Below are 24,179 nucleotides of genomic sequence, written 5' to 3'. Positions count from 1 at the left end.
ATTTCAAAATCAGCTCCTGGTGTGAAAGCAGCTGGAGATCAGCCGGAACATGAGAGAGATTATTTATCCCTAAGGGGACATGTCTGTCACATCAGTACAGATATCAACAAATCAAGATAAGTAAATAAAATAAAAACAGGGGTAAACAGAGACTCAGTTAAATTGTGATCAGAGAAGCAACAGTGCAAGGAGTAATATGCAGACGTGCAATGACATTAACACTCCCTTTACCAGGAAAAAACCTCTGGCAGAACCAGGCTCGGGGGGGGCAGCCATCTGCTGCGACCGGTGGGGGGTGAGGGGAGGGAGACAGGAGAAAAGACACACTGCGGAAGAGAGACAGCGATGAATAATAACTAATAATTAAGAGAAAAAAATGTTCAGTGCATCATGGGAACTCCCCAGCAGCCTAGGCCTATTGAAGCATAACTTGCATAACCCCAAAATTCTCAGCGGCACGAGTCTCCAGTGGGATGATAGTACATGTCAGTGGCTAATTGGAAAACTAATTTGGATGAGTTCCTAAGGCTATACGGACAATTTCATTCTTTGGGATCAACTGGTCAATTGATGACAACGTTATTGAGCGTTCTGTGCAGCCCAGGACACGTGAATGGGGTTTTATTGTAGGCTGCAGCAGAGGAATCCTGCAGCCCTGAAGCGGTGGAGACCAGTCTGCAAGCCTTCTGGAAAGTGGGAGAGAGAGCCTCAACCACAGCAACATTCTGGGGATTTTAGTTTGAATAACAATCTTTTCATTCATTTGTGTTATACATCAATCAGACAGAGGTCCTTGATTCTATTGTTATTAGCTGGGAATGTTAAACCTAATCCGGGTCCAATTAGTAAGTGTTTAACACTCCAGCAGCTCTAAAAAGCCAGAGCGGTCTTGGTTTTGTACACATAAATGTACGTAGTCATATTTGGTAAACTGGACCTTTTACACACTGATGCAGATGTCATTGTTTTAATGGAGACCTGGCTGTCCAACTCTGTGTCTGATAATGATATTAGTATGAATGGTTATAGAGTATATAGGGCTGACACCGCACCACCGCAGCTGCTTATATTAAAGACAGCTTTCAGGAGAGTATATTGTGTTCATCATCAGCAGTAGAGCAATATGACATTTTGTAATCAAAAGATCCAAAACTGATCATGGTGCCCTCTCCTCTTTAGTGGAGTGTCGAGCTGACTGTTGCTCTAATGAAATTATTTTAGGTGACCTTAATTGGAATTGGTTATAAGCAGTGTCGGATCATTTCAGAGCATGTTTTAAGTCTTTGACTCTTTCTCAGGTTCATGGTCCGACTAGTTGATCTATTCTAATTATCCACATAAATACTTGAGTGCTTGTGTGTTTGCCAATGATATAGAATAGAATGCCTTTATTGTCATTATACAGGATGTACAATGAGATTGGAGGGCCACTCCTGTTCAGTGCCATTTAACAGAAAATCAAACTCTCTAAAATAAAAATATTATAATCTAGTATGATCAATATAATCAAGAGATATACAGAAATAAACAATGTGTAAAATATACAAAAAATAGAATGTATAAAAATATATACATACATTGGTGCATCTGTACATTGTAAGAAAAGTAAATATGTGTATACATATAATAATGAAGATGATGAATATTGCACTTGGTGAATGAATATTGCACTAGTGAATGAATACTGGATATTACACAATATAGGAATGTCAGATATTGTTCAGTATGAATAATATAATATTGCACAGTTACAGTGGGTGAGTGTGTGAGTTCAGGGTGGTGATTGCTCTGGCGAAGAAACTGTTCTTGAGTCTGTTTGTTCTGGCTTTGATGCACCTGTAGCGCCTGCCAGAGGGCAGCAGGTCAAACAGGTCAAAGCCAGGGTGTGAGCAGTCCTTGATGATGTTCCTGGCTCTGCTGATGCAGCGGGAGGTGTAGATGTCCATCAGGGAGGGGAGAGGGCAGCCAACGATTCTTTGTGCTGTCTTGACTACCCTCTGAAGCCTGACCCTGTCTGCCTCAGTGCAGCTGCCGTACCATACTGTGATACAGTACGTCAGCAGGCTCTCAATGGATGAGCGGTAGAAGGTCAGCAGCGGGTTTGAGTCCAAGTTGTTCTTCCTGAGGACCCTCAGGAAGTGAAGTCGCTGCTGAGCCTTCTTGATAACAGCTGTGATGTTATCTGACCAAGAGAGATCAGCAGAGATGAGGACACCGAGAAACCTGAAGGTGTGGACCCTCTCCACATGCTCGCCGTTGATGTAGAGGGGAGCTGGGTCAGCCCTGTGCTTCCTGAAGTCGATGATGATCTCTTTGGTTTTCATGGTGTTCAGTACCAGGTTGTTCTCTGAACACCAGGCTGTCAACTTCAAGACCTCCTCTCTGTAAGCTGCCTCATCTCCCTTCGAGATGAGTCCGACCACTGTGGTGTCGTCAGCAAATTTGACGATGAGGTTGTTATTGTGGGCCGGACTGCAGTCATGGGTGTAGAGGCAGTACAGGAGGGGGCTCAGCACACAGCCCTGTGGGGAGCCAGTGCTCAGTGTGCGGGTGGAGGAGAGATGGGGGCCAAGTCTCACAGTCTGGGGCAGGTTGGTTAAGAAGTCCTTGATCCAGGAACATGTGAGAGGGGGGAGGCCCAGGGTGTGCAGTTTGGTGGTGAGAATGTCCGGGATGATTGTGTTGAACGCTGAGCTGTAATCCACAAAGAGCATGCGAGCGTAGCTCTGCTGCTGCTCCAAGTGGCTCAACACAGAGTGGAGAGCTACAGCGATGGCGTCCTCTGTGGATCTGTTTGCACGATATGCAAACTGATGGGTGTCGAAAGTGGGGGGCAGATGGTCTTTGATGTGCTGGAGAACCAGCCTCTCAAAGCACTTCATGATTACCGGTGTGAGGGCCACAGGGCGGTAATCATTTAGGCTGGTGACAGATGACCTTTTGGGGACAGGGATGATTGTGGCTGTTTGTAGGCAGGGGGGGATGACTGCTTGGGCCAGGGAGAGGTTGAAAATCCTGGTGAGAATCAGGGTGAGCTGGTGGGCACACGCTCTGATCACCTTGCCAGGTACTCCGTCTGGTCCGGTAGCCTTCCTGGGGTTCACTGCCAGGAGCACGCGCCGTACCTCATGCTCCTGGACAGTGAGTGGGGTGCAGCCTGGTGGGGGGGGCAGGACTGGAGCAGATGGGTGGTCCTGAGGCATCTCAAAGCGAGCAAAGAAACAGTTAAGTTCCTCTGCTAGTGACACACTCAGGTCTCCTGCAGTCACATCACAGCCTCTGAAGTTTGTGATGTTCTGAATGCCCTGCCACACCTCCCGTGTGTTATTGCTGGACAGATGGGACTCTATTCTCCTCCTGTAGTCCGTTTTGGCTTTTTTAATTCTTCTTTTCAGGTCAGCTCGAGCAGCACTGTACAGAGCTCTGTCGCCTGACCTGAAGGCAGCATCATGGGTTTTGAGGAGTGAACGGACCTGGCTGTTCATCCAGGGTTTCTGGTTAGGGAAAACCCGGATGTTTTTGCTGACAGTCACATTTCCGATACAGAACTTAATGTAGTCCAGTACCGTCCCTGTGAATGTTTCTAGGTCCTCGTGTTCGAATAAGTCCCAGTCTGTGTATGCAAAGCAGTCCTGTAGGTCTGAGAGTGCGTTTTCAGGCCAGGTTGTAATGGTTTTTACAGTAGGCCTGGCTCTCCGTCTGAGGGGGGTGTATGCTGGGGTGAGCAGCAGGGAAAGATGGTCGGACTGGCCGAGGTGGGGGAGGGGTTTGGCTCTGTAAGCGTGCTTAATGTTGGAGTAAACATGGTCAAGAGTGTTCTCCCCTCTTGTAGAACATTTGACATGTTGGTGGAATTTCGGGAGTACAGTCTTTAAGTTGGCCTTGTTAAAGTCTCCCGCGATAATAAGAACACCGTCGGGGTGGAGCCGCTGCTGTTCGTTAATGGCGTTCAGCAGGAGAGAGAGCGCCATGCTAACGTTAGCATCGGGAGCTATATACACAGCTGTGACGATCACTACTGTTAGCTCTCTGGGTAGAAAAAAGGGCCGACATCTTACAGACATGTACTCAAGGTCTGGGGAACAATGTTTGTCTATGATTGTTCCGTTGTTACACCAGTCCTCATGCACGTAAATACAGAGACCCCCTCCCCTGCTCTTACCGGAGTCCTTGGTCCGATCTCCGCGTAGCAGAGTGCGGCCTGCTAGCTGCACGCTAGCATCGAGAATGTGGGGGTTTAGCCAGGTCTCGGTGATAATCATTACACAGCAGTCACGAACATAGCGATTTACAGCCAGCTCTAACTCTAGGTTGTCCGTTTTATTTACCATGGACCTGGCGTTGGAGAGATACAGGCTCGGCAGAGGAGGCCTGTGTGGTTGGCATTTCAGCTTCAGCATAAAGCCGGACCTGCAGCCCCGCTTCTGCTTCCTCTCCCTCCGCCGTCGGCGGCGCCTTCCAGACCCGATAACAATCCACGGAGCACCCGGCGGTCTCGCTATGTTGTCTGGGATGTTATGAGTGTAGTGAAAATCACTCGATACTGATATCTTGTGCCGGTAGCCAATGTCCACAAGATCCTGGCGTGTGTAGCAATTGTTTGCAGAGACAAATGCACCAAAACTAACAAATATGAAATACAAAAAGTACAAAAAAGAGCACCGAAAGGAAGAGCCGTGAGCCGCTGCGTCTGTGCGCGCTGCCATCTTAGTAACTATCAGTGATCACTGTGCTATTGGGACTGCTAGAAATATCAATTTGCCAAAATGTAAGCCATGATATAAAACACTTATCAGAACAAGCCTTTTGGCTCAACTTGTCTCACTGTGACTGGGGCAGGATTAATCTAATAGACGATGTTGAAGCTGCTTGGAATTTTTTTTAATTAAGATTTTATGAGTATTGCTAAAAAGCATGCCCCTATAAGAAAATACAGAATAAAATGCCAGAATAACCCATGAATTACTCCTTTCTTTCAAATCTGCTTCATAATCAAAATCAAGTTCAGGAAAAGGCCAGAAAAACTAAGGTTAGAGCTGTCTTAGAATAGAATGCCTTTACAGCCATTATACAGAATATACAGTGAGATTGGAGGACCACTCTTGTTCAGTGTCATGCTGTAGAAAGTCACACTTTCTAATTAAAAATATAGAATATAAAAGAGAATGTATAAAAATATATACATTGTAAAAAATAAAATACATGTATACATATAATAATGAAGATGGTGAATATTGCACTTGGTGAATGAATACTGGATATTACACAATATTGGAGTAATAGATATTGTTCAGTATGAATAATATAATATTGCACAGTTACAGTGGGTGAGTGTGTGAGTTCAGGGTGGTGATTGCTCTGGCGAAGAAACTGTTCTGGAGTCTGTTTTGTCATAGTCCAGCTCAAAGGCCATGACAAATGATAGGAGGGACACATAGGATAGGAGTTCAAAACACCAGTTTATTTTGCCATTAAAATAAAGTGCCCCAATATAAACCCAAATAAACAGAAAAACATGGGGCTGGTTGAAGGAGGTAAGGACAGGAAAAAAGAGACAGCCTGTCACAGTGGGGGCTGTGTGCTGGGAGGGGTGGACCCAAATGCAGGACTCAACGCAGACTTAACTAAAACTGCTTTATTTCCAAAACTCGAATAATACAAAAACTCAAAATCTCAACCAAGGCAAAAAAAAAAAAAAAATGGAAGCCTGGGAGAAAGCAAAAAACAAAACGCACAGCTTAAGAGGGGAACACTGGGGAAAGCAATGACAACGACGCAACAACAAACAGAGGAAAACTAAGGGCTTCAATACACCCAAGGGGATTAGGGCAAGTGGAACCAACAGGGGACGACAGGTGAACCCAATGAACCTAATGACAAAGGGGAAGCAAAACTAAACACAAAGCACAGGGAACACGAGACTGTCAAAATAAAACAGGAACTGACTAAACATTACAGACGCAGACCTAACACTGAAAACTTGACAAAGGGAACATTACACAAAAAACAACAAGGGAAACTAAACAGCATACTCAAACAACAATCTAACTATAAACTATAACAAACACTAAGAAACATAACCTGAAAAGTACAACAAAAGAAAGCTACACAAAAGAAACTCAAAACGCTGGGCCACCGGCCCAGGACCATGACACAGCCAGCTCTTAAATTCTCCAGGGAGACTGGCCAGGTGCTCCCAGTTCCACCGATTAGCTCCACCCACCAGGAACCTGCAAGACACAAACAAACAGACAAACAAGCAACAGCAGGCCCTGGCCAAGGCAGATGCACCTGTAGCTCCTGCCAGAGGGCAGCAGGTCAAACAGGTCAAAGCCAGGGTGTGAGCTGTCCTTGATGATGTTCCTGCTCTGCTGAGGCAGCGGGAGGTGTAGATGTCCATCAGGGAGGGGAGAGGGCAGCCAACGATTCTTTGTGCTGTCCTGACTACCCTCTGAAGCCTCCCCGTCTGCCTCAGTGCAGCTGCCGTACCATACTTTGATACAGTACGTCAGCAGGCTCTCAGTGGATGAGCGGTAGAAGGTCAGCAGCAGGTTTGAGTCCAAGTTGTTCTTCCTGAGGACCCTCAGGAAGAACAACCCTGAAGTCGCTGCTGAGCCTTCTTGATAACAGCTGTGATGTTAACACCAAGAAACCTGAAGGTGTGGACCCTCTCCACATGCTCGACGTTGATGCAGAGGGGAGCTGGGTCAGCCCTGTGCTTCCTGAAGTCGATGATGATCTCTTTGGTTTACATGGTGTTCAGTGCAGGTTGTTCTCTGAACACCAGGCTGTCAACTTCATGACCTCCTCTCTGTAGGCTGCTTCATCTCCCCTTTAGATGAGTCTGACCACTGTGGTGTCGTCAGCAAATTTGATGATGAGGTTGTTATTGTGGGTCAGACTGCAGTCATGGGTGTGGAGGCAGTACAGGAGGGGGCTCAGCACACAGACCTGTGGGGAGCCAGTGCTCAGTGTGCGGGTGGAGGAGAGATGGGGGCCAAGTCTCACAGTCTGGGGCCGGTTGGTTAAGAAGTCCTTGATCCAGGAACATGTGAGAGGGGGGAGGCCCAGGGTGTGCAGTTTGGTGGTGAGAATGTCCGGGATGATTGTGTTGAACGCTGAGCTGTAATCCACAAAGAGCATGCGAGCGTAGCTCTGCTGCTGCTCCAAGTGGCTCAACACAGAGTGGAGAGCTACAGCGATGGCGTCCTCTGTGGATCTGTTTGCACGATATGCAAACTGATGGGTGTCGAAAGTGGGGGGCAGATGGTCTTTGATGTGCTGGAGAACCAGCCTCTCAAAGCACTTCATGATTACCGGTGTGAGGGCCACAGGGCGGTAATCATTTAGGCTGGTGACAGATGACCTTTTGGGCACGGGGATGATTGTGGCTGTTTTTAGGCAGGGGGGATGACTGCTTGGGCCAGGGAGAGGTTGAAAATCCTGGTGAGAATCAGGGTGAGCTGGTGGGCACACGCTCTGATCACCTTGCCAGGTACTCCGTCTGGTCCGGCAGCCTTCCTGGGGTTCACTGCCAGGAGCACGCGCCGTACCTCATGCTCCTGAACAGTGAGTGGGGTGCAGCCTGGTGGGGGGGGGCAGGACTGGAGCAGATGGGTGGTCCTGAGGCATCTCAAAGCGAGCAAAGAAACAGTTAAGTTCCTCTGCTAGTGACACACTCAGGTCTCCTGCAGTCACATCACAGCCTCTGAAGTTTGTGATGTTCTGAATGCCCTGCCACACCTCCCGTGTGTTATTGCTGGACATGGGACTCTATTCTCCTCCTGTAGTCCGCCTTGGCTTTTTTAATTCTTCTTTTCAGGTCAGCTCGAGCAGCACTGTACAGAGCTCTGTCACCTGACCTGAGGGCAGCATCACGGGTTTTGAGGAGTGAACGGACCTGGCTGTTCATCCAGGGTTTCTGGTTAGGGAAAACCCGGATGTTTTTGCTAACAGTCACATTTCTGATACAGAACTTAATGTAGTCCAGTACCGTGTTTCCAGGTCCTCGTGTTTGAATAAGTCCCAGTCTGTGTGTGTCTCCTGTAGGTCTGAGAGTGCGTTTTCAGGCCAGGTTGTAATGGTTTTTACAGTAGGCCTGGCTCTCGGTCTGAGGGGGGTGTATGCTGGGGTGAGCAGCAGGGAAAGATGGTCGGACTGGCCGAGGTGGGGGAGGGGTTTGGCTCTGTAAGCGTGCTTAATGTTGGAATAAACATGGTCAGGAGTGTTCTCCCCTCTTGTGGAACATTTCAGAAGAAGAAGAAGAATCAGAAGGTTTTTATTGCCATATGGGTGAACAGGTTCACAGCATTAGGAAATTGCTGCGGTACTTCGTGCTTACAGAAAAAAAACAAATAAGTATAAAAACTATAAGACAATATACAAGTATACAAATTGCAAATATACAGAGATATTAGAGCTATAACTATAACACAATATTACAAAATTACAAAATATGCAGTGCAGAGACTAATTAAAAGATAAAAGAATGTAAACTATATTCCACTAATATGTACATCAGTGCAGTCAGACAGGTGCATAGACATAGGGTCATCAGCGTTTGTGGAGGGTGGTGGTAACAGTCTTAGGGTAATTGTTCATGAGTCCAACAGCAGAGGGGAAGAAACTGTTCTTATGGCGGGAGGTTCTGGTCCGTATGGACCGTAGCCTCCTGCCTGAGGGGAGAGGGTCAAAAAGTCTGTGCCCAGGGTGAGAGTGGTCGGCTGTGATCCGACCTGCACGCCCCAGTGTCCTGGAGGTGTACAGGTCCTGGAGAGATGGGAGGTTACAGCCAATCACCTTCTCAGCAGAGTGCACAATGCGCTGTAGTCTCTGTTTGTCCCTAGTGGTGGCTCCAGCGTACCACACAGTGATGGAGGAGGTAAGGATGGACTCAATGATGGCAGTATAGAACTGCACCATGGTCCTTGCTGGCAAGTTGAATTTCTTCAACTGCCGCAGGAAGTACAACCTCTGCTGGGCCTTTTTGACGACAGAGGTGATGGTGGGCTCCCACTTGAGATCCTGGGTGATGGTAGTTCCCAGGAAGCGAAAAGAGTCCACTGTGGTGATGGGGGTGTCAGTCAGGATGATGGAGGGTAGAGGGGCTGTGTGCTTCCTAAAGTCCACTATAATCTCCACTGTCTTCTGGGCGTTCAGTACCAGGTTATTGTGGCTGCACCAGGACACCAGACGTTTGACCTCCATCCTGTAGGCCGACTCGTCCCCGTCTGAGATGAGTCCGATGAGAGTCATGTCGTCTGCAAACTTAATAAGCTTGACAGACTGGTGGTCAGAGGTGCAGCAGTTGGTATACAGGGAGAAGAGCAGAGGAGAGAGGACACAGCCCTGAGGAGTGCCGGTGCTGATGGTCCGGGAGTCCGAGACATTCTTCCCCAGCCTCACGTGCTGCTTCCTGTTCGTCAGGAAGTCAATGATCCACCTGCAGATGGGATCTGGCACGTTCATCTGGGACAGCTTGTCTTGGAGGAGATCAGGGATGATGGTGTTGAAGGCAGAGCTGAAGTCCACAAACAGGATCCTGGCGTAGGTTCCCTGGGAGTCCAGATGCTGTAGGATGAAGTGCAGAGTCAGGTTGATGGCGTCGTCCACAGACCTGTTGGCTCTGTAGGCAAACTGCAGGGGGGCCAGAAGGGGGGCTGTGAGGGACTTGAGGTGGGACAGCACCAGACGCTCAAATGACTTCATGACCACAGAAGTCAGTGCCACAGGTCTGTAGTCATTTAGTCCAGTGATCCTTGGCTTCTTGGGGACAGGAACAATGGTAGCGGTTTTAAAGCAGACAGGCACGTGGCAAGCCTCCAGTGAGGAGTTGAAGATGTTTGTGAACAATGGGGCAAGCTCGTTAGCACAGTGTCTCAGTGTGGCAGGTGAGACACCATCTGGACCTGGAGCTTTGCGAGCTTTGACACTCCTGAACTGCTTTAGCACCTGGTCCTCCTGAATACAAAAGACTGTGGGGGTGGGGGAGGAGGGGGACTCTGGGGTGGGAGTCCTTGATGATGTGGGCTTCTCTGAGGTGTGGGGAGTGGGGGAGGTTGGGGGGTGAATATTTGTGTTGGCTCTATTGTAGTTGGGACTGGTGGAGGTGTGAAGGCTGCTGAACTGACCATCAAAACGACAATAGAACTCGTTCAGTCTATTTGCAGTTTGTAGGTCGTCTGTGGAGTGGGGGGTTTTAGGCTTGTAGTTGGTAATCTGCCTAAAACTTTTCCATACAGAGGCCGCGTCGTTCTCTGAGATCTGCTGCTGTATATTCTCAGAGTGATGTGATCTAGCAGTGGCCACTTCCTTGCTAAACCTGTACTTGGCCTCTTTGTAGCAGTCTTTGTCCCCACTTTTAAAAGCCTCCCTCTTCTCTATCCACAGCTGCTTCAGTTTGGGAGTAAACCAGGGTTTGTCACTGTTATAACTCACCCTGGTGCGTGATGGCACAATGCTGTCCTCGCAGAAGTGGATATACGAGGTTACAGTGTCCGTGTAGCCATCCAGACTGTCACAGGCAGCCCTCATTGAGTCCCAGTCTGTAGTTTCGAAGCATGTGCGGAGCTCCTCCACAGCTTCACGGGTCCACTGCTTTGTTGTCCTCACCACAGGTTTTGAGAGCTTCAGCCTCTGTCTGTACGCGGGGATCAGGTGGATCATGTCGTGGTCAGAGAGGCCGAGTGCAGCGCGGGGCACTGCGTGATAAGCCCCGCTTATCGTGCTGTAGCAGTGGTCTAGTGTCTTCTCCTCTCTGGTTGGGCATGTGATATATTGTTTATATTTGGGAAGTTCCTGTCTCAGGCTGGCTTTATTAAAGTCCCCAAGTACGATGATAAGAGAGTCCGGGTATGTCCGCTCCATGCACAGAATCTGCTCTGTGAGCGCGCACTGGGCCTCGTGCACGTCCGCGTCCGGCGGGATGTAAACAGCAGCCAGTATGAATGAAGCGAACTCCCGCGGAGAGTAGAACAGTTTACAGTGAATGAAAAGATATTCCAGTGAGGGAGAGCAGTGCTTAGCAATCTCTGTCACATCCGTACACCAGCCACTGTTTATGTAGAAGCAGACTCCTCCACCTGTAGCCTTGCCGGAAAGCGCAGCTTGCCGGTCTGCGCGGAGGAGATGAAATCCCTCCAACTGGAGCGCGCAGTCCGGTATCTCCTCACACAGCCATGACTCCGTGAAGCATAACACACAGGATATGGAAAAGTCTCTATTCATGCTCCTCATCAGTGTCAGTTCGTCCATTTTGTTCCTAAGTAAACGCACGTTGGAGAGGAAAATCCCAGGTAAGGCTGTGCGTAATCCACGTCTCCTTAGCCTCACAAGCACGCCAGCGCGCTTCCCTCTCTTTCGGCGTCTCACTTTCTGGGCCAGAGTGTGTAATAAATCCGCCGCAGATGCGACAAAAACAGGAAATAAATCCGAAGGTGTTGTGGACCTAATGTTGAAAAGCTCTTCTCTGGTGTAAGAATACCCAGAAGAGTGTCCAGACACAGAAATAACGCACAAAAACAAACAAAACAGAGCGCACCGAAGTACCAGGGCATCCATTCGCGGCGCCATCTTGGAAAGATATTTGACATGTTGGTGGAATTTTGGGAGTACAGTCTTTAAGTTGGCCTTGTTAAAGTCTCCCGCGATAATAAGAACACCGTCAGGGTGGGCCCACTGCTGTTCGTTAATGGCGTTCAACAGGAGAGAGTGCGCCATGCTAACGTTGGCATCAGGTGCTATGTACACGGCTGTGACGATCACTACTGTTAGCTCTCTGGGTAGAAAAAAGGCCGACACCTTATAGACCTTTAAAGTCAGTTTAAGTAAAACTAAGGCAAAGTATTTTTTTATCTCAAATGATGGATAATCTCAAAATCCTTTAAAATTTTGGAAATTAATACCTTGTCCTAAATATAGTCAGGGCATGTTGTGATTTGGTGGTAAATAAATAAAATTGAACTGAAGTGTTCTTAAAGATTCTCACAAAAAAAAAAAAAAAAAACACTGATGAGGTTAAAATACTAGATTGTTTCAATGGGCATTTTAGAGATCCCGGGGCATTGTTCGAGTTACAACATCAAAAATCAGTTTATTTCTTTGTGTTCTGCTCAAATGAATGATTCTCTTAGTTTGTCCCTGTTTGCTCATCGATGGTATTTAAGGCCCAGATACGCATGAGGCTTGTTTCTTAAACTTAGCTGCAGAATTTATTGCAGCTCCTCTTGCTCATATTGTTAACCTTTCAAATGTATCAGGCAGCATTCTGCATCTATAAATCTGCTTATGTTATTCCACTTCATAAAGGTGGTGACTCTACTGTTTTAAATAATTATTGGCATAGCTAAGCACAGCTAAGATCTTTGAATCTCTTATTAGTGATCAGTTTAAGGATTTTTAAAAATCTTTCTAAGATCTTATCTGAATTTCAGTCGTGTTTTAGAAAATATCATAGTACAACCATGTTGTGCTCTGGTTGTGTGGCTGAGTGTGGACCAAATACTGGACACAGGAGGCAATACTGCAACTTGGAATAGCTCCCTGGTATAACACAAACACAGTTTAAGCAGATAACCCATAATCTGAAGAGGAAATGGCATCTCACTGATTTAGAAGATCTTCATTTAGTCTGGACAACAGGTTTTTTGCTCTATAAAAAAAGCTCTCTGTAAGGTTAGGACTTCTTACTATTACTACTATTAATACTTACTATTCATCACTGATTGGAAATAAAAACAACCTCAGATTTCTTTTCACTACTGTAGCCAGGCTGACAAAGAGTCAGAGCTCTGTAGAGCCGAGTATTCCTCTCACTTTAACTAGTAGTGACTTCATGGATTTCTACAAATAAAATTTTAACCATTAGAAATTGTGACTCATTTATTAGACCCCATGTAGACCTTAGAAAAGTAGTGTCTAACCAGATAGTTACTTTGGATGGCATTACTTTGGCCTCCAGTAACACCAAGGAATTTTTGAATCATTTTTGACCAGAATATGTCATTCAATGCACATATTAAACAAATATGTAGGACTGCTTTGCTGCATTTGTGCAATATTTCTAAAATTAGAAACATCCTTTCTCAGACTGATGCTGAAAAGCTAATTCATGCATTTATTACTTCTAGGCTGGACTATTGTAATTCATTATTATCAGGCTGACCTAAAAGCTCCCTGAAAAGCCTTCAGCTGATCCAAAATGCTGCAGCTAGAGTACTGACAGGGACTAGAAAGAGAGAGCAGATTTCTCCCACATTGGCTTCTCTTCATTGGCTCCCTGTTAAATCTAGAATAGAATTTAAAATCCTTCTCCTCACATACAAGGTCTTGAATAATCAGGCCCCATCTTATCTTAAAGACCACATAGAGCCTGTTGATCCATGATTTATTGTTGGGATAGCAGTGTACACTCTGGGCTGGAAGGAGGGTGTGTTTACAGAACCTGGTGTCGTCTCCTGTCATGGTGTTGATGTCCTCCCCGTGTGGCATGCAGAGCACGTCCCAGTCAGTAGACTCAAAGCAGTCCTGCAGTTTCAGCCTCCTGTGTCCACCTCCTCACTGAGCAGCTGGCTACAGGATGCCTTTTCACCAGAGGAATAAGCAGGACCAGATTATGGTCTGACATGCCCCGAGGGGGAAGGGCAATGGTAGTGTATGCGTCTGTTGTATTAGCATACAAAAGGTCCTGTGTTTTATAGTCCATAGAGGGGAAGTCCACATGTTGGTGAAAAGTGATTTTCCTCTTGCAATTCACTGATCCAGGGCCAGTGTGGCAGCAGAAAAACTTCCCTGGACATTGTTGTAAGGAGGTCCCTGATTTTATACACCAAATTTCAACTCATACACATTGCTGTTATTTAAGGGCTATACTTGATGTTTTAGCCAATTATAAAGTGATATCAGAAATTCTCAAAATAAAGTAATTTTTGGAACCAAATCATAATTTTTGTAGTTTTGCCTCTGAACACCAGCATAGTGAATTGCAAATCAAACAATCAATATGTAATGGAAAGACTTTCAGCTTTAATTCAAGAGGTTTACCAAAAATTTGCTTGAACTGGTCTGACTGACATACCAGGCTGGCTACGTTATGGATTCCCATGGAGGATGGAAGATAATGTGCCTGGCTGTGCTGTCAATTGTGGACATGGCATATATTGATACCGGAATTTGTCCTGATTGGACTTGGGGATACCTGGTTTATCCTGGGCAGTTTGGGCTTTAGTAAGGCTGCCTGTGAGGGATGCAGAAGCTGTACGAACTCAATCAGACTCAGTAGAGCTGAATCAAAATGCATTAGATCTGGAGGCGTGTTTGAGTGTCTGTTTCTGCGCGGCGGAGTAGAACCAAAAATTCAGATGATTGGATTTTTTGACACTGAGAGGAAACCAGAAAACTGTAAAGTCTGTCAGCGATCAGTTATGACAGCCTGTACCAAAACAATTGTTGTATTTGGAATTGACTCCCTGACGGCCTTGGATGGTGGCCACGTATCCAAATCGTCTCCTGGAGATGTTATGTAAACAGATGCTCTACGCCCTTCGCTTGTCCCGTCTTGTGATATGTGTGAACCGATACGCCTCGCGACCGTGCTGATGAACGTTCCATCTCTATCAGGACTGTTTAGTCGAGAGAGAGCTGAGTCAGCTCAACAGTAAACCTGCCTACTCATCACCACCGGCTTCCAATAGCATTTCCTTTGTCTCTAGCAATGTCTGAGTAAGCTTGGATTTCTTTTGGACCAGGATGTGTCCTTTAACTCACACATAAAGTGAGTCTCCAGGACTGCCTTCTTTCATATGTGCAATGTTGTCAAAATTAGAAGCCTTTCTTTGTTATTGCTCTTTATAAGACTTGGCTTTCCAAATCTGTATTGGATAAAGATGTAACAATTGATGGGTTTAACATTTACCACTCAGACCATTCCAGAAATGCCACTGGTGAGGCAGTTTATGTGAAGGCTTGTCTTGCTGTTCACGTTTTGTTTTCTAAATCTGCACGTAAGCAATTTGAAATTTTGGCACTAGTCTGTTTGGAAACCAGTCTTTAACTGTTGTTGGCTACTATTTCCCCACATCTGTTTCTCCTGACACACTATCTTCTTTAGTTCAGCATTTATCAGCCTCTGGTTCAATTCTGAATGGGCAGCTGCAAGAAAGTCTGACTCTGACTGGCTACATTGGTTTTCTAATGACCTTTCTGACCATAAGCAGTGTGTTTAATGTTTAATGGATTCTCTTCCAGTATTTTAAGTGTCACTAATGAAATTCTGCAGGTTTCTGACTTGTGGCTTCAATTATTCACTATTTATGCGAGTGGTGTGGGACAAAGTTTTTATGCAGATGACACGATTACTTATTGTTGTGTTCGTATCATCAACATGGTTTTCAAACACTTGCAGTGAGTTTTAGCTTTTTCAGCTCAGGTTGGTTTTAAATGCAGAAGAAATAAAACAAAGGTGACCAAGGTTTTTAATAGAAAGAAGGTGCCAGCAGTACTTCCCTTTTGTATCATTTCAAGTCATTACTATTGAAACTGTGGCCTCATATACATACATATGCATTGAGATCGATGACAGTCTTTCCTTTAAGTCAGACACTGACCACTTGTTACAGAAACTCAGGCTGAAACTGGGGTTCTTGTTCAGAAAGAGGGCGTTTTTCTCTTTTTCTGCAAGTAAAAGACTTTTTTTTTTTACCCTGTCTGGACTTTGGTGATGTAATTTACATGAATGGCCCTGCTCATTCTCTCCATCTGTCTGTAAACCCTAACGCACCACTGTACTTTATATTCACTGGTCAATGGATCCACATTGGTCTCACGCAGGATGTCTCATATCATTTTAATATAAATGTATTTTTGGTGTCCTCCCTTCTTATTTATCAGACTACATGTTATGTAAACACATTAGTCATAATCTGTGGTCTCTGGACTTGGAAGGAAGGATTTTTCCTTTTCTGCATCTTCACAGAAAACAGTACAGTAGGACCTGCAGCTCTCCCAATTGATTTAGACTTCATGGCCTTGCCCCACAGTATCTATCTGACCTGCTCCACCCGTATGCCCCCTCACACTCACTGAGGTCAGCTCATCAGTCATTATTATCCATTTTAAAGACAAAGAGAAAGCAGAGATTTTTCAGTCGCTGCCCCAAAAATGTGGAATGATCTCCCTTTGCACATCAGGCAGACTGACTCACATTCTGCCTTTAAATCCTCTGTTAAAACACATTTCTGCTCTTTAGCTTTTACCTCAGTCTGACATGTTGGCTCTTATTTTTTTTTTAATTGTTTTAACAACTGTATTTATGTGTGTGTTTTTAATTTTTTGTTTTATTGCTATGTATATTTTAAACTTGTTTGTTTTTACCTGTGGACATCACTTTGCCAAAGTTGTTGATTTGAAAGTGCTTTATAAATAAAGCTGAGTTTGTGTTTCCTCTCTTTCAGGATGGATCACCACGACTGGCAACGAGGGAGAGGCAGGGGGCACAAGCACTATGACGATGATGATGATGGTGAGAAACAAAACATCATATCTGATTTTGCTCCTGATGCTCATCCATTGTTCTCCAGATGTGTTGTCTCCAAGGAAGTTTTTGGGTCCCTCATTGTTCTGACAATAATCAATAAGTGTTTAGCAAATGTAGCCATTCCATCCTATTTTTATACAATTATTGTTTAAAAACAATCCTGGATGGCAAAGATTAGCCACTCCCACTCTTGAGGAATGAACAAAGTTGCCTCAGAAAAAGCTGTCTTCTCCCAAGTTTCATTCTACTTTTTTTTCTCTACTTTTTTCTACTGTTGTGAAGCACTTTTTGATTTGTGTCTTGAGAGGTGCTGTATTCATAAAATTTTACTTACTTAAATAGAGATTTCAGCCAAGTTTTAGAAGCATGCATAGTACACAGTGTGTTGAAGGTGTGTAATGGTATCCTTTTACCTGTTGGTTCTGGCCCTTGTACCATTTTAATGTTGCTGGAACAGATATTTTTGTCTTACCTGAAAGACTGAATATTTAGTGTTCATAAATGAAACTACCCCTCATCCCCAGCTCCCATTAACTGCAGTATCCCTCAGGATACTACTACTGGAACAAGAAAGGGAATTACTCATTTACCCTTTGATCAGTTTAGTTAAAAATGTATTATCAGGTAAGTGAGGGCCACTGACAAGGCATATTTCTGATTTGACATAATAAACCAGTAGTGATTTTTTTTTAATCTGTCTGTGAACAGGCGTAGTTACTTCTGCTTTCACAGCACCCTTCATCTTGTTATCCAGCTAAAAGGCTTTTGTCTCTCTCAGAGGCCCAGCCATTCTACATCGGTGTTCCGGTTTCCCATCGGCGGAAAAGGCGCAGACATCACTCCTATGCCAGCGATGCCAACCGTGATTCACGACACACACACTATGATCACCACACGCACCATGAGCACTCACACCGAGGATATTATCATAACAGAGAGGAGCACTATAATGAGGAAGAAGGTGGTGAAGATTGTCATGAGCACACCGATCCCACAGGTTAGAAACTACAAAGGTATCCACAAAGTAAAAAGATAATGTGACTTATTGTTTCCCAACCTTTGTTTTTGTGAATTTTTAAGATTGATCTTCTTGATCTTCCTTGTCATCCATTACTGCACATTTTCTGGAGTCCAACAAAATGGAAATGCAAGGTTCTCTTCCACAGTGCAACAGGAATTAAACTACAACATGTAACCGCTATGCACACACACAGTCCATCAGAAAACAGCTGTCTAATTGGCAGAGGTGTGAAGTAACAAAGTACAAATACTTCATTACTGTACTGAAGTAGAATTTTTAGGTTAGAGGTTTTTTTCTTTTACTGCCTACATTTTGAAACAGATATCTCTATTTTTGACTCATTAAATCTTAAAAACATCCTGTTACTTAGGTTTAACGCAGGGAGGGAAGTTTTTGAGGGACGTATTTATTTCCCATCACTGCACATCAAACCAATTTGAACCTAAATCGAGGGAACAATAACAGAAAAGTCTTACTGGTGTATCCACACAAAGGACATATCACATACAAAGAGATGAAAGAGGCAAAACCATCATCTATAATTCTCAGGCTTTAAAGAGGACGATCCAGAGCAGCATTTTTGGTGCAGATGTCTGTAAGTTGTGGTGGTGGTTCTTCAGCATCTATCTAGCACTACAAAAAAAGAGCAAGTATAAAAGAGTAACATTTTTTTTTTAGTGGCAGGCAATTTCAAATGCAACATTTCTATCAGTTCAACAAATATCAGCAACCACACAAACTGTTTGTGTGCAGGTTGTCACAACATTTGTCTGCTAGCTAAAGCTACAGCTGCTGCATTTCCCAGAATGAGCGATGCAGTAACTTCACTCAGTGAAAGATTCAAGAAAGATAGAAGAGGAGAGGAAGAAGAGAGGCTGTATTTAAGATAACGGCCTCTCAGTGATATTTGATAAGCTGGAAATTTAAAGCTTGCTAGTTATTTCCTCATTTTTTAAGATCAGTACATGGTGTAAAGTAATGCTTTCATGCTATGAAACATCCTGCAAAAGAAACGGAGGTACACTAACTTTGTGTTATTCACAGGTTGCATGAAAATACTCATCAGTTTAGTGCAGGATAAACAGGTAATGAATTTACAGTAAAGCACGAGGCTGAACTGGTGCACAGTGGCTGTGGTCAGAGTTGGTTTGGTGTAACAGAGATGAATCTGAATTTAAGCAGATCTTTTGTCTCATATTGATCTTTTTATGTCAGACCCAAATAAATAAAGGGATTGGCCTCACTGTTCCAATACTCTTTTTTTTGGGGGGGGGGGGGGGGGGGGGGGGGCATGTACAGTATGGGATGTTTTTGCAGCATGGTCCTATTCCCAAGGGGCCATGAAGTCTGAAGCCTGTAAGCTGATTAGAGTTGAAGTTCTCAAAACTGTGTGTGTGCATGCATGTGCGTATTATTTGGGATGATTGTAAGTGTGTGTGGTATGCAGGGTTTGTGTGTGTGTGTGTGTGTGTATGTGTGTTTGTGTGTGCTTGTTTGTTTTGTGCTCACCTGTTCTTCTCATATCAACCAAACACAAGGCCTGAGGCTGACAGGTCACGACACTGATGCAGGACTACCAGAATAATCAGAGACAGAAAGTAGAACTTATGTTGGTGACACCGTCCTTGTTCTTCTTGCATGTGAGTGTGTTAGTGTGAGAGTACTTGAAGGCTCTGTGGTGTGTATCAACCCTCTTAAAACCTCGGGCTCTTTGCTGCTTTGGAGATTTTAGTGGATTTCTGCCACAGCTTACAGAAGACTTTTTGCAGCTGACTGAATGGTGCAGGTCTACACTCCAAAATATTCATGGCTAACTGAAATAACAAAACTGGAAGTGGAGAATTTCCTAAAGAAGAACAAAGCTGAGAGACAAGCTGAAAGATATATGGGAAAAGGTGTGAACTTTGACAAGAGGAACAGAAGCTAGAGAGCTATATTTTTTTCTCAGCTCAAAGCGTGAGGATATCTGAGGATATTTGGGATTTTGGGGTCTCTGATCTGAGGATATTGTGAGCATGGAGGATTCTGGGCTCTTCTTTCCCTCACTTACGGCCTCCCGCTGGACATTACCAGGCTCCCAAATAGGTAAAGACGACTGAATGAAGAAAAAGTAATCGTAAAGAAACATTATGTATTAAACTGAAATGATAACATGTAAGCAATAGCCACAAGCTGCAAGCGAACTATTTTTACTCCTGCTAACAAAGCTTAAATTTCATACTGGTGGTGCTTAGATAGTGTACACTTTGCTAAGTTTGTAGATAATACAAAGACTTATTGTTTAAAATACACTGATACGCATTATCACAGATCTCACTGGGAAAAACAATCATGTTGGATATCTACACTGATATGGACTGTGTACTATATTAGGAGTGAAAGGATGCCTCATCGTTAGATGGAAATGAATAATATCAACAAGGCTGAATTCAAAGAGACCCCAAAAATCAAAGTGAAAAAATGATGCGACATGCTAGTCCATTTTGCCAAAATTTCATAGCAGCAACTCAAACTAGTACTCAGTAGTTGTTATGACCCCCACGTGCTTGTATGCATGCCTGACAACACTGGGTCATGCTCTTAGCAAGATGACGAATGGTACCCATCGGGGATCTCTCCCCAGATCTGGACCAGAGCATCACTGATCTCCTGGATAATCTGAAGCACAACCTGGCAGCATCAGATGGACCAAATCATAATCTCACAGAGGTGTTTTATTGGATTTAGGTCAGGCGAGCCTAGAGACTGTCAGTGGTATGAATTCCTCTAAGAAATACCAGCATACTCTCGCCGCAGGATGCCGTGCATTATCATGCACCACGAGGAACCCAGGACACACTGCATCAGCGTAGGGTCTGACACTGGGTCCAAAGATTTCATCCCGATACCTAGTGGCAGTCAAGGTGCCTTTGCCTAACCTGTAGAGGTCTGTGCATTCCTTTATGGATATGTCTTCCCAGACCCGTTGGGCCACCATCAAACCAGTCATGCTGAATGTTGTTGCAGGCAGCATAATGTTCTTCACAGCTTCTCCAATGTCTGTCACATGTGCTCAGGGTAAACCTGCTCTCATCCAGCAGAACCAGGCTCAGGGAGGGGCAGGCACCCCCCACCCCAACAGCATGGACCTATAGCAGCATGACTAAGGGAGGGTTCAGGGTGACTTGATCCAGCCATAACTATAAGCTTGGTTAAAAAGGAGGGTTTTTAAGCCTAATCAAAAGTAGAGCAGGTATCGTACATTTTAAATACCTTAGCAGTCTGCTGACTTATTGTGCTCTATTGGGGTGATATGGTACTATGAGGTCTTTGAGATAAGATGGGGCCTGATTATTCAAGACCTTGTATGTGAGGAGAAGGATTTTAAATTCTATTGTAGATTTAACAGGGAGCCAATGAAGAGAAGCCAATATGGGAGAAATCTGCTCTCTCTTTCTAGTCCCTGTCAGTACTCTAGCTGCAGCATTTTGGATCAGCTGAAGGCTTTTGAGTGCTCATACTGAGTAGAAAAGCGCTATATAAGAGCTAGACCATTTACCATTTACCATTTTTCAGGGAGCTTTTAGGACAGCCTGATAACAATGAATTACAATAGTCCAGCCTAGAAGTAATAAATGCATGAATTAGCTTTTCAGCATCAGTCTGAGAAAGGATGTTTCTAGTTATAGATTTTTTTTGCCCAAATGCATTACTTTGGCCTCTAGTAACACTGTGAGGAATCTTGGGTAATTTTTGACCCGGATTTGTCCTTCAATGCACACAAATATGTAGGACCGCTTTTTTGCATTTGTTAAATTTTTCTAAAATTAGAAACATCCTTTCTCAGACGATGCTGAAAAGCTAATTCATGCATTTATTACTTCTAGGCTGGACTATTGTAGTTCATTGTTATCAGGCTGTCCTGGAAGCGCTCTCCTTACCTTACAACATGAAGCAAATTAAGCCGACTGTTATTGGGATTTTGTGCTATACAAATAAAATTGAATAGTCTTTTGCTAGCAGCAGTGTTGCAAGAAGAATGCAGTAAGCCAGCTAGCTGCTAGATTGGGTATCCAGCAATTTGCAGGAGTTTTACCAGAGGAAAATTACAGTAACCATCCACAGGGCATGCAATTTGTGGAGGGGTTATTTGTTTTAGGAAATCAAATCTGGACAATGTTAATTTAGTAACCCTCGCTAATACAGATGAAGTACAGATAAGTTAACTAATTATTCCATTTTCTAAGTCCTTTATCAGCTAACATTACAGTTTATCCATCACTATATTCATTAAGTGCAGGTATTTGCCTATACTGACAGGGCAATATTGGCCAGTAACATCACTGAACCAACAATGCAGCCCATCAGAAGGATTATGTCCAATGATCTTTGGTTTTGTATCAACTAGATCAGCCTTCATCTTCAGACTGCCATCAACCACAGCACAGATGTTTTCATTTTGCTTGTCTTTGCGTTTGAATTTGTCTTGTTGTTTTTTTTTTGTTTTTTTTTTGAAGTATTATTATCAACTTACCGTAACAAATTCAGAATTCTGTGTAGGTCACTTAGAACAAGCTGATTATATAGTACACAGAACAAAAAGAAAATATTTCCACAATTCACTTATGTTCATGAAGATTATGACACCAAAAGAACTCCTAATGCTTATTTCACTCTTTCAGTCACTCTGCTGTTTCCTCATGTAAGTTTACTCTGTGTTGTGTGTCTGTTAGGTCAACTTCTGCCTTAAGGGCATTGGCCCTTTATCCAGTGGCCTAAAATGATCCTCAGCATTGCAACCATAATTCATCATGACCAGCCTCTCAGGGATTACACCAGCTGGTCAGAGATCAGCCACACATAATGTATGCAAAATTATGAACATAATCAAATCTCTAATGCGGTCTGACCAATAGTGACAAACCTGAGATAGCAGTGGAAACAGAAATTGAAAATGATTGCTTTCTGGAACATTGGATTTTAATTAGACACCACGCTGTAGTTAACACAGATTACATAATTGTTTCCTGTATGTGTGAATGAGATTGTTGTCAACACTGTCACATGAGGTTTGTGACACTTGTGCTTATAACAGGAAACTTTCAGATTGATTTTTTTTTTTTTAAGGCGTCACAAACTCAGCAACATGACACTGGAAGACCAGTGACTCCCTGTCTGTCTCACACACACACACACACACACACACACACACACACACACACACACACGCACGCACGCACAGCGGGATGTAAATGCGTAGTGCCTCCAGGCTCAGGAAGTTAATGGAGATTGAGCTGCTCAGGATAAAATTAGAAAACAGTGCCAGCTGATAGATCGCACATTAGTCTCAAATCGTCATTAGAGAAGCTGACTCACTTGTTTAGATGTTCCAAATGACAAATGGGGATTGTTTACATAAAATATGGTTGTTTCCAGTCAAAACAAGAGAAAAAAGGAGGCGCTGTAAGACAGATGCTCTGCAGTGCGGCAGATACTCGTTCAGTACTAAAAGAGTTGCTGAGGGACACCATCTATTTTGTAAAAAAAGTTCATTTTTGGAGCAATTCAGTAGGAAAATGTAGATGAATATTTATTGTCTCTAAGTCTTCATCAGAGTCTGGCAAATATTCAGTCAATCTGGATTGAATACCAGCCCTGGGTGGCAATCAACCAACACCTGCAGCAAGGTTTTTAACCCCTATAGGGTGTTGTAATCAAAAGGCAAAGGCCCACAGGTATCAGAGCAGTGTCTGTTTCCAGTGTGTGGCTAAGGAAAAAAAACGTGTGTCTTGTTGGTGGAGAGGTGTGATTTGCATTTTGTCTTATTTTGAAATCCCAGTATTTCTATCAGAAGACTTACAGTATGTCAGATGTGAGACCCCACAGTCTGTCTTCTGATATTCATTACAGTATATAATCGTGGGCACTTCCAATACTGTGGAAAATGCTGGAAAAGCAACAAAAACTAACAATACTACTCAAAAAACATGGATGAAGACAGAAAAAAATCAGGATTATTTAATTTAAAAAATCATGTAATTTACTTATGCAGACACTTGAAGGGAAATATTTTATAATCTTTATGTGTGATGAGAGTACTTTTTAAGCTAAAACTGGAAATGAACACGCTTTGATACATTTCGGCTTCCCGTTTATACGAGAACGGTGTGAAAACGCTACTTTTTGAAAACGTGCACTATGGTTACGACTCCTATATCCCACCAACTTGTGGCCTGGCAACAGGAACTACAGTGTTTTCTTTGTCTTGCATTTCAGTGTAAACGGAGCTCGTTTCTGAAACATTTCCATCTGAACGCGTTTTTGAAAATGAAAACAGTAAAACGACACATTTCCACTGAAAATGCTCTTGTGTAAACGGGACCTTAGAGGAAATGTTTTTCTTCACAAACAAACTTGAAACCACTGATTGTAATGACCCAAACATGAACAATGGTGGGTCAACAAACACCTCCAGTGGGACACCCCCCACTGGGGTTGAAATACCTGGGACTGTCCACCATCTGGTTTTAGAAGTGAAAGAGCCTCTAAGATGAGGAGAAACATCTTCAAGAAACCTAAAGATATCCAGTTGCTTTTTTTTCAGGCTCCAGAGATACCATGACCTGGATGATTGAGAACCTACACAGA

The 24,179-nt window shown here is 44.0% G+C and overlaps 1 protein-coding gene across 1 annotated transcript in view; it reads left to right on the top strand.

Moving 5' to 3' along the window:
* Positions 1–24,179, top strand: part of slc4a5b (solute carrier family 4 member 5b) — a 60,393-nt gene that overhangs the window by 4,276 nt on the left and 31,938 nt on the right. The window contains exons 2-3 of the mRNA XM_030723969.1: positions 16,449–16,516; positions 17,310–17,528. Of these exons, the coding sequence (XP_030579829.1) occupies positions 16,450–16,516; positions 17,310–17,528 (286 nt within the window). The 5' untranslated portion in view covers position 16,449. The remainder of the gene's footprint in view (positions 1–16,448; positions 16,517–17,309; positions 17,529–24,179) is intronic.

Source organism: Archocentrus centrarchus, unplaced genomic scaffold (assembly GCF_007364275.1).
Source record: "Archocentrus centrarchus isolate MPI-CPG fArcCen1 unplaced genomic scaffold, fArcCen1 scaffold_30_ctg1, whole genome shotgun sequence".
In the NCBI taxonomy this organism is placed as follows: domain Eukaryota; kingdom Metazoa; phylum Chordata; class Actinopteri; order Cichliformes; family Cichlidae; genus Archocentrus; species Archocentrus centrarchus.
This window is presented reverse-complemented; position numbering and strand designations above follow the sequence as displayed.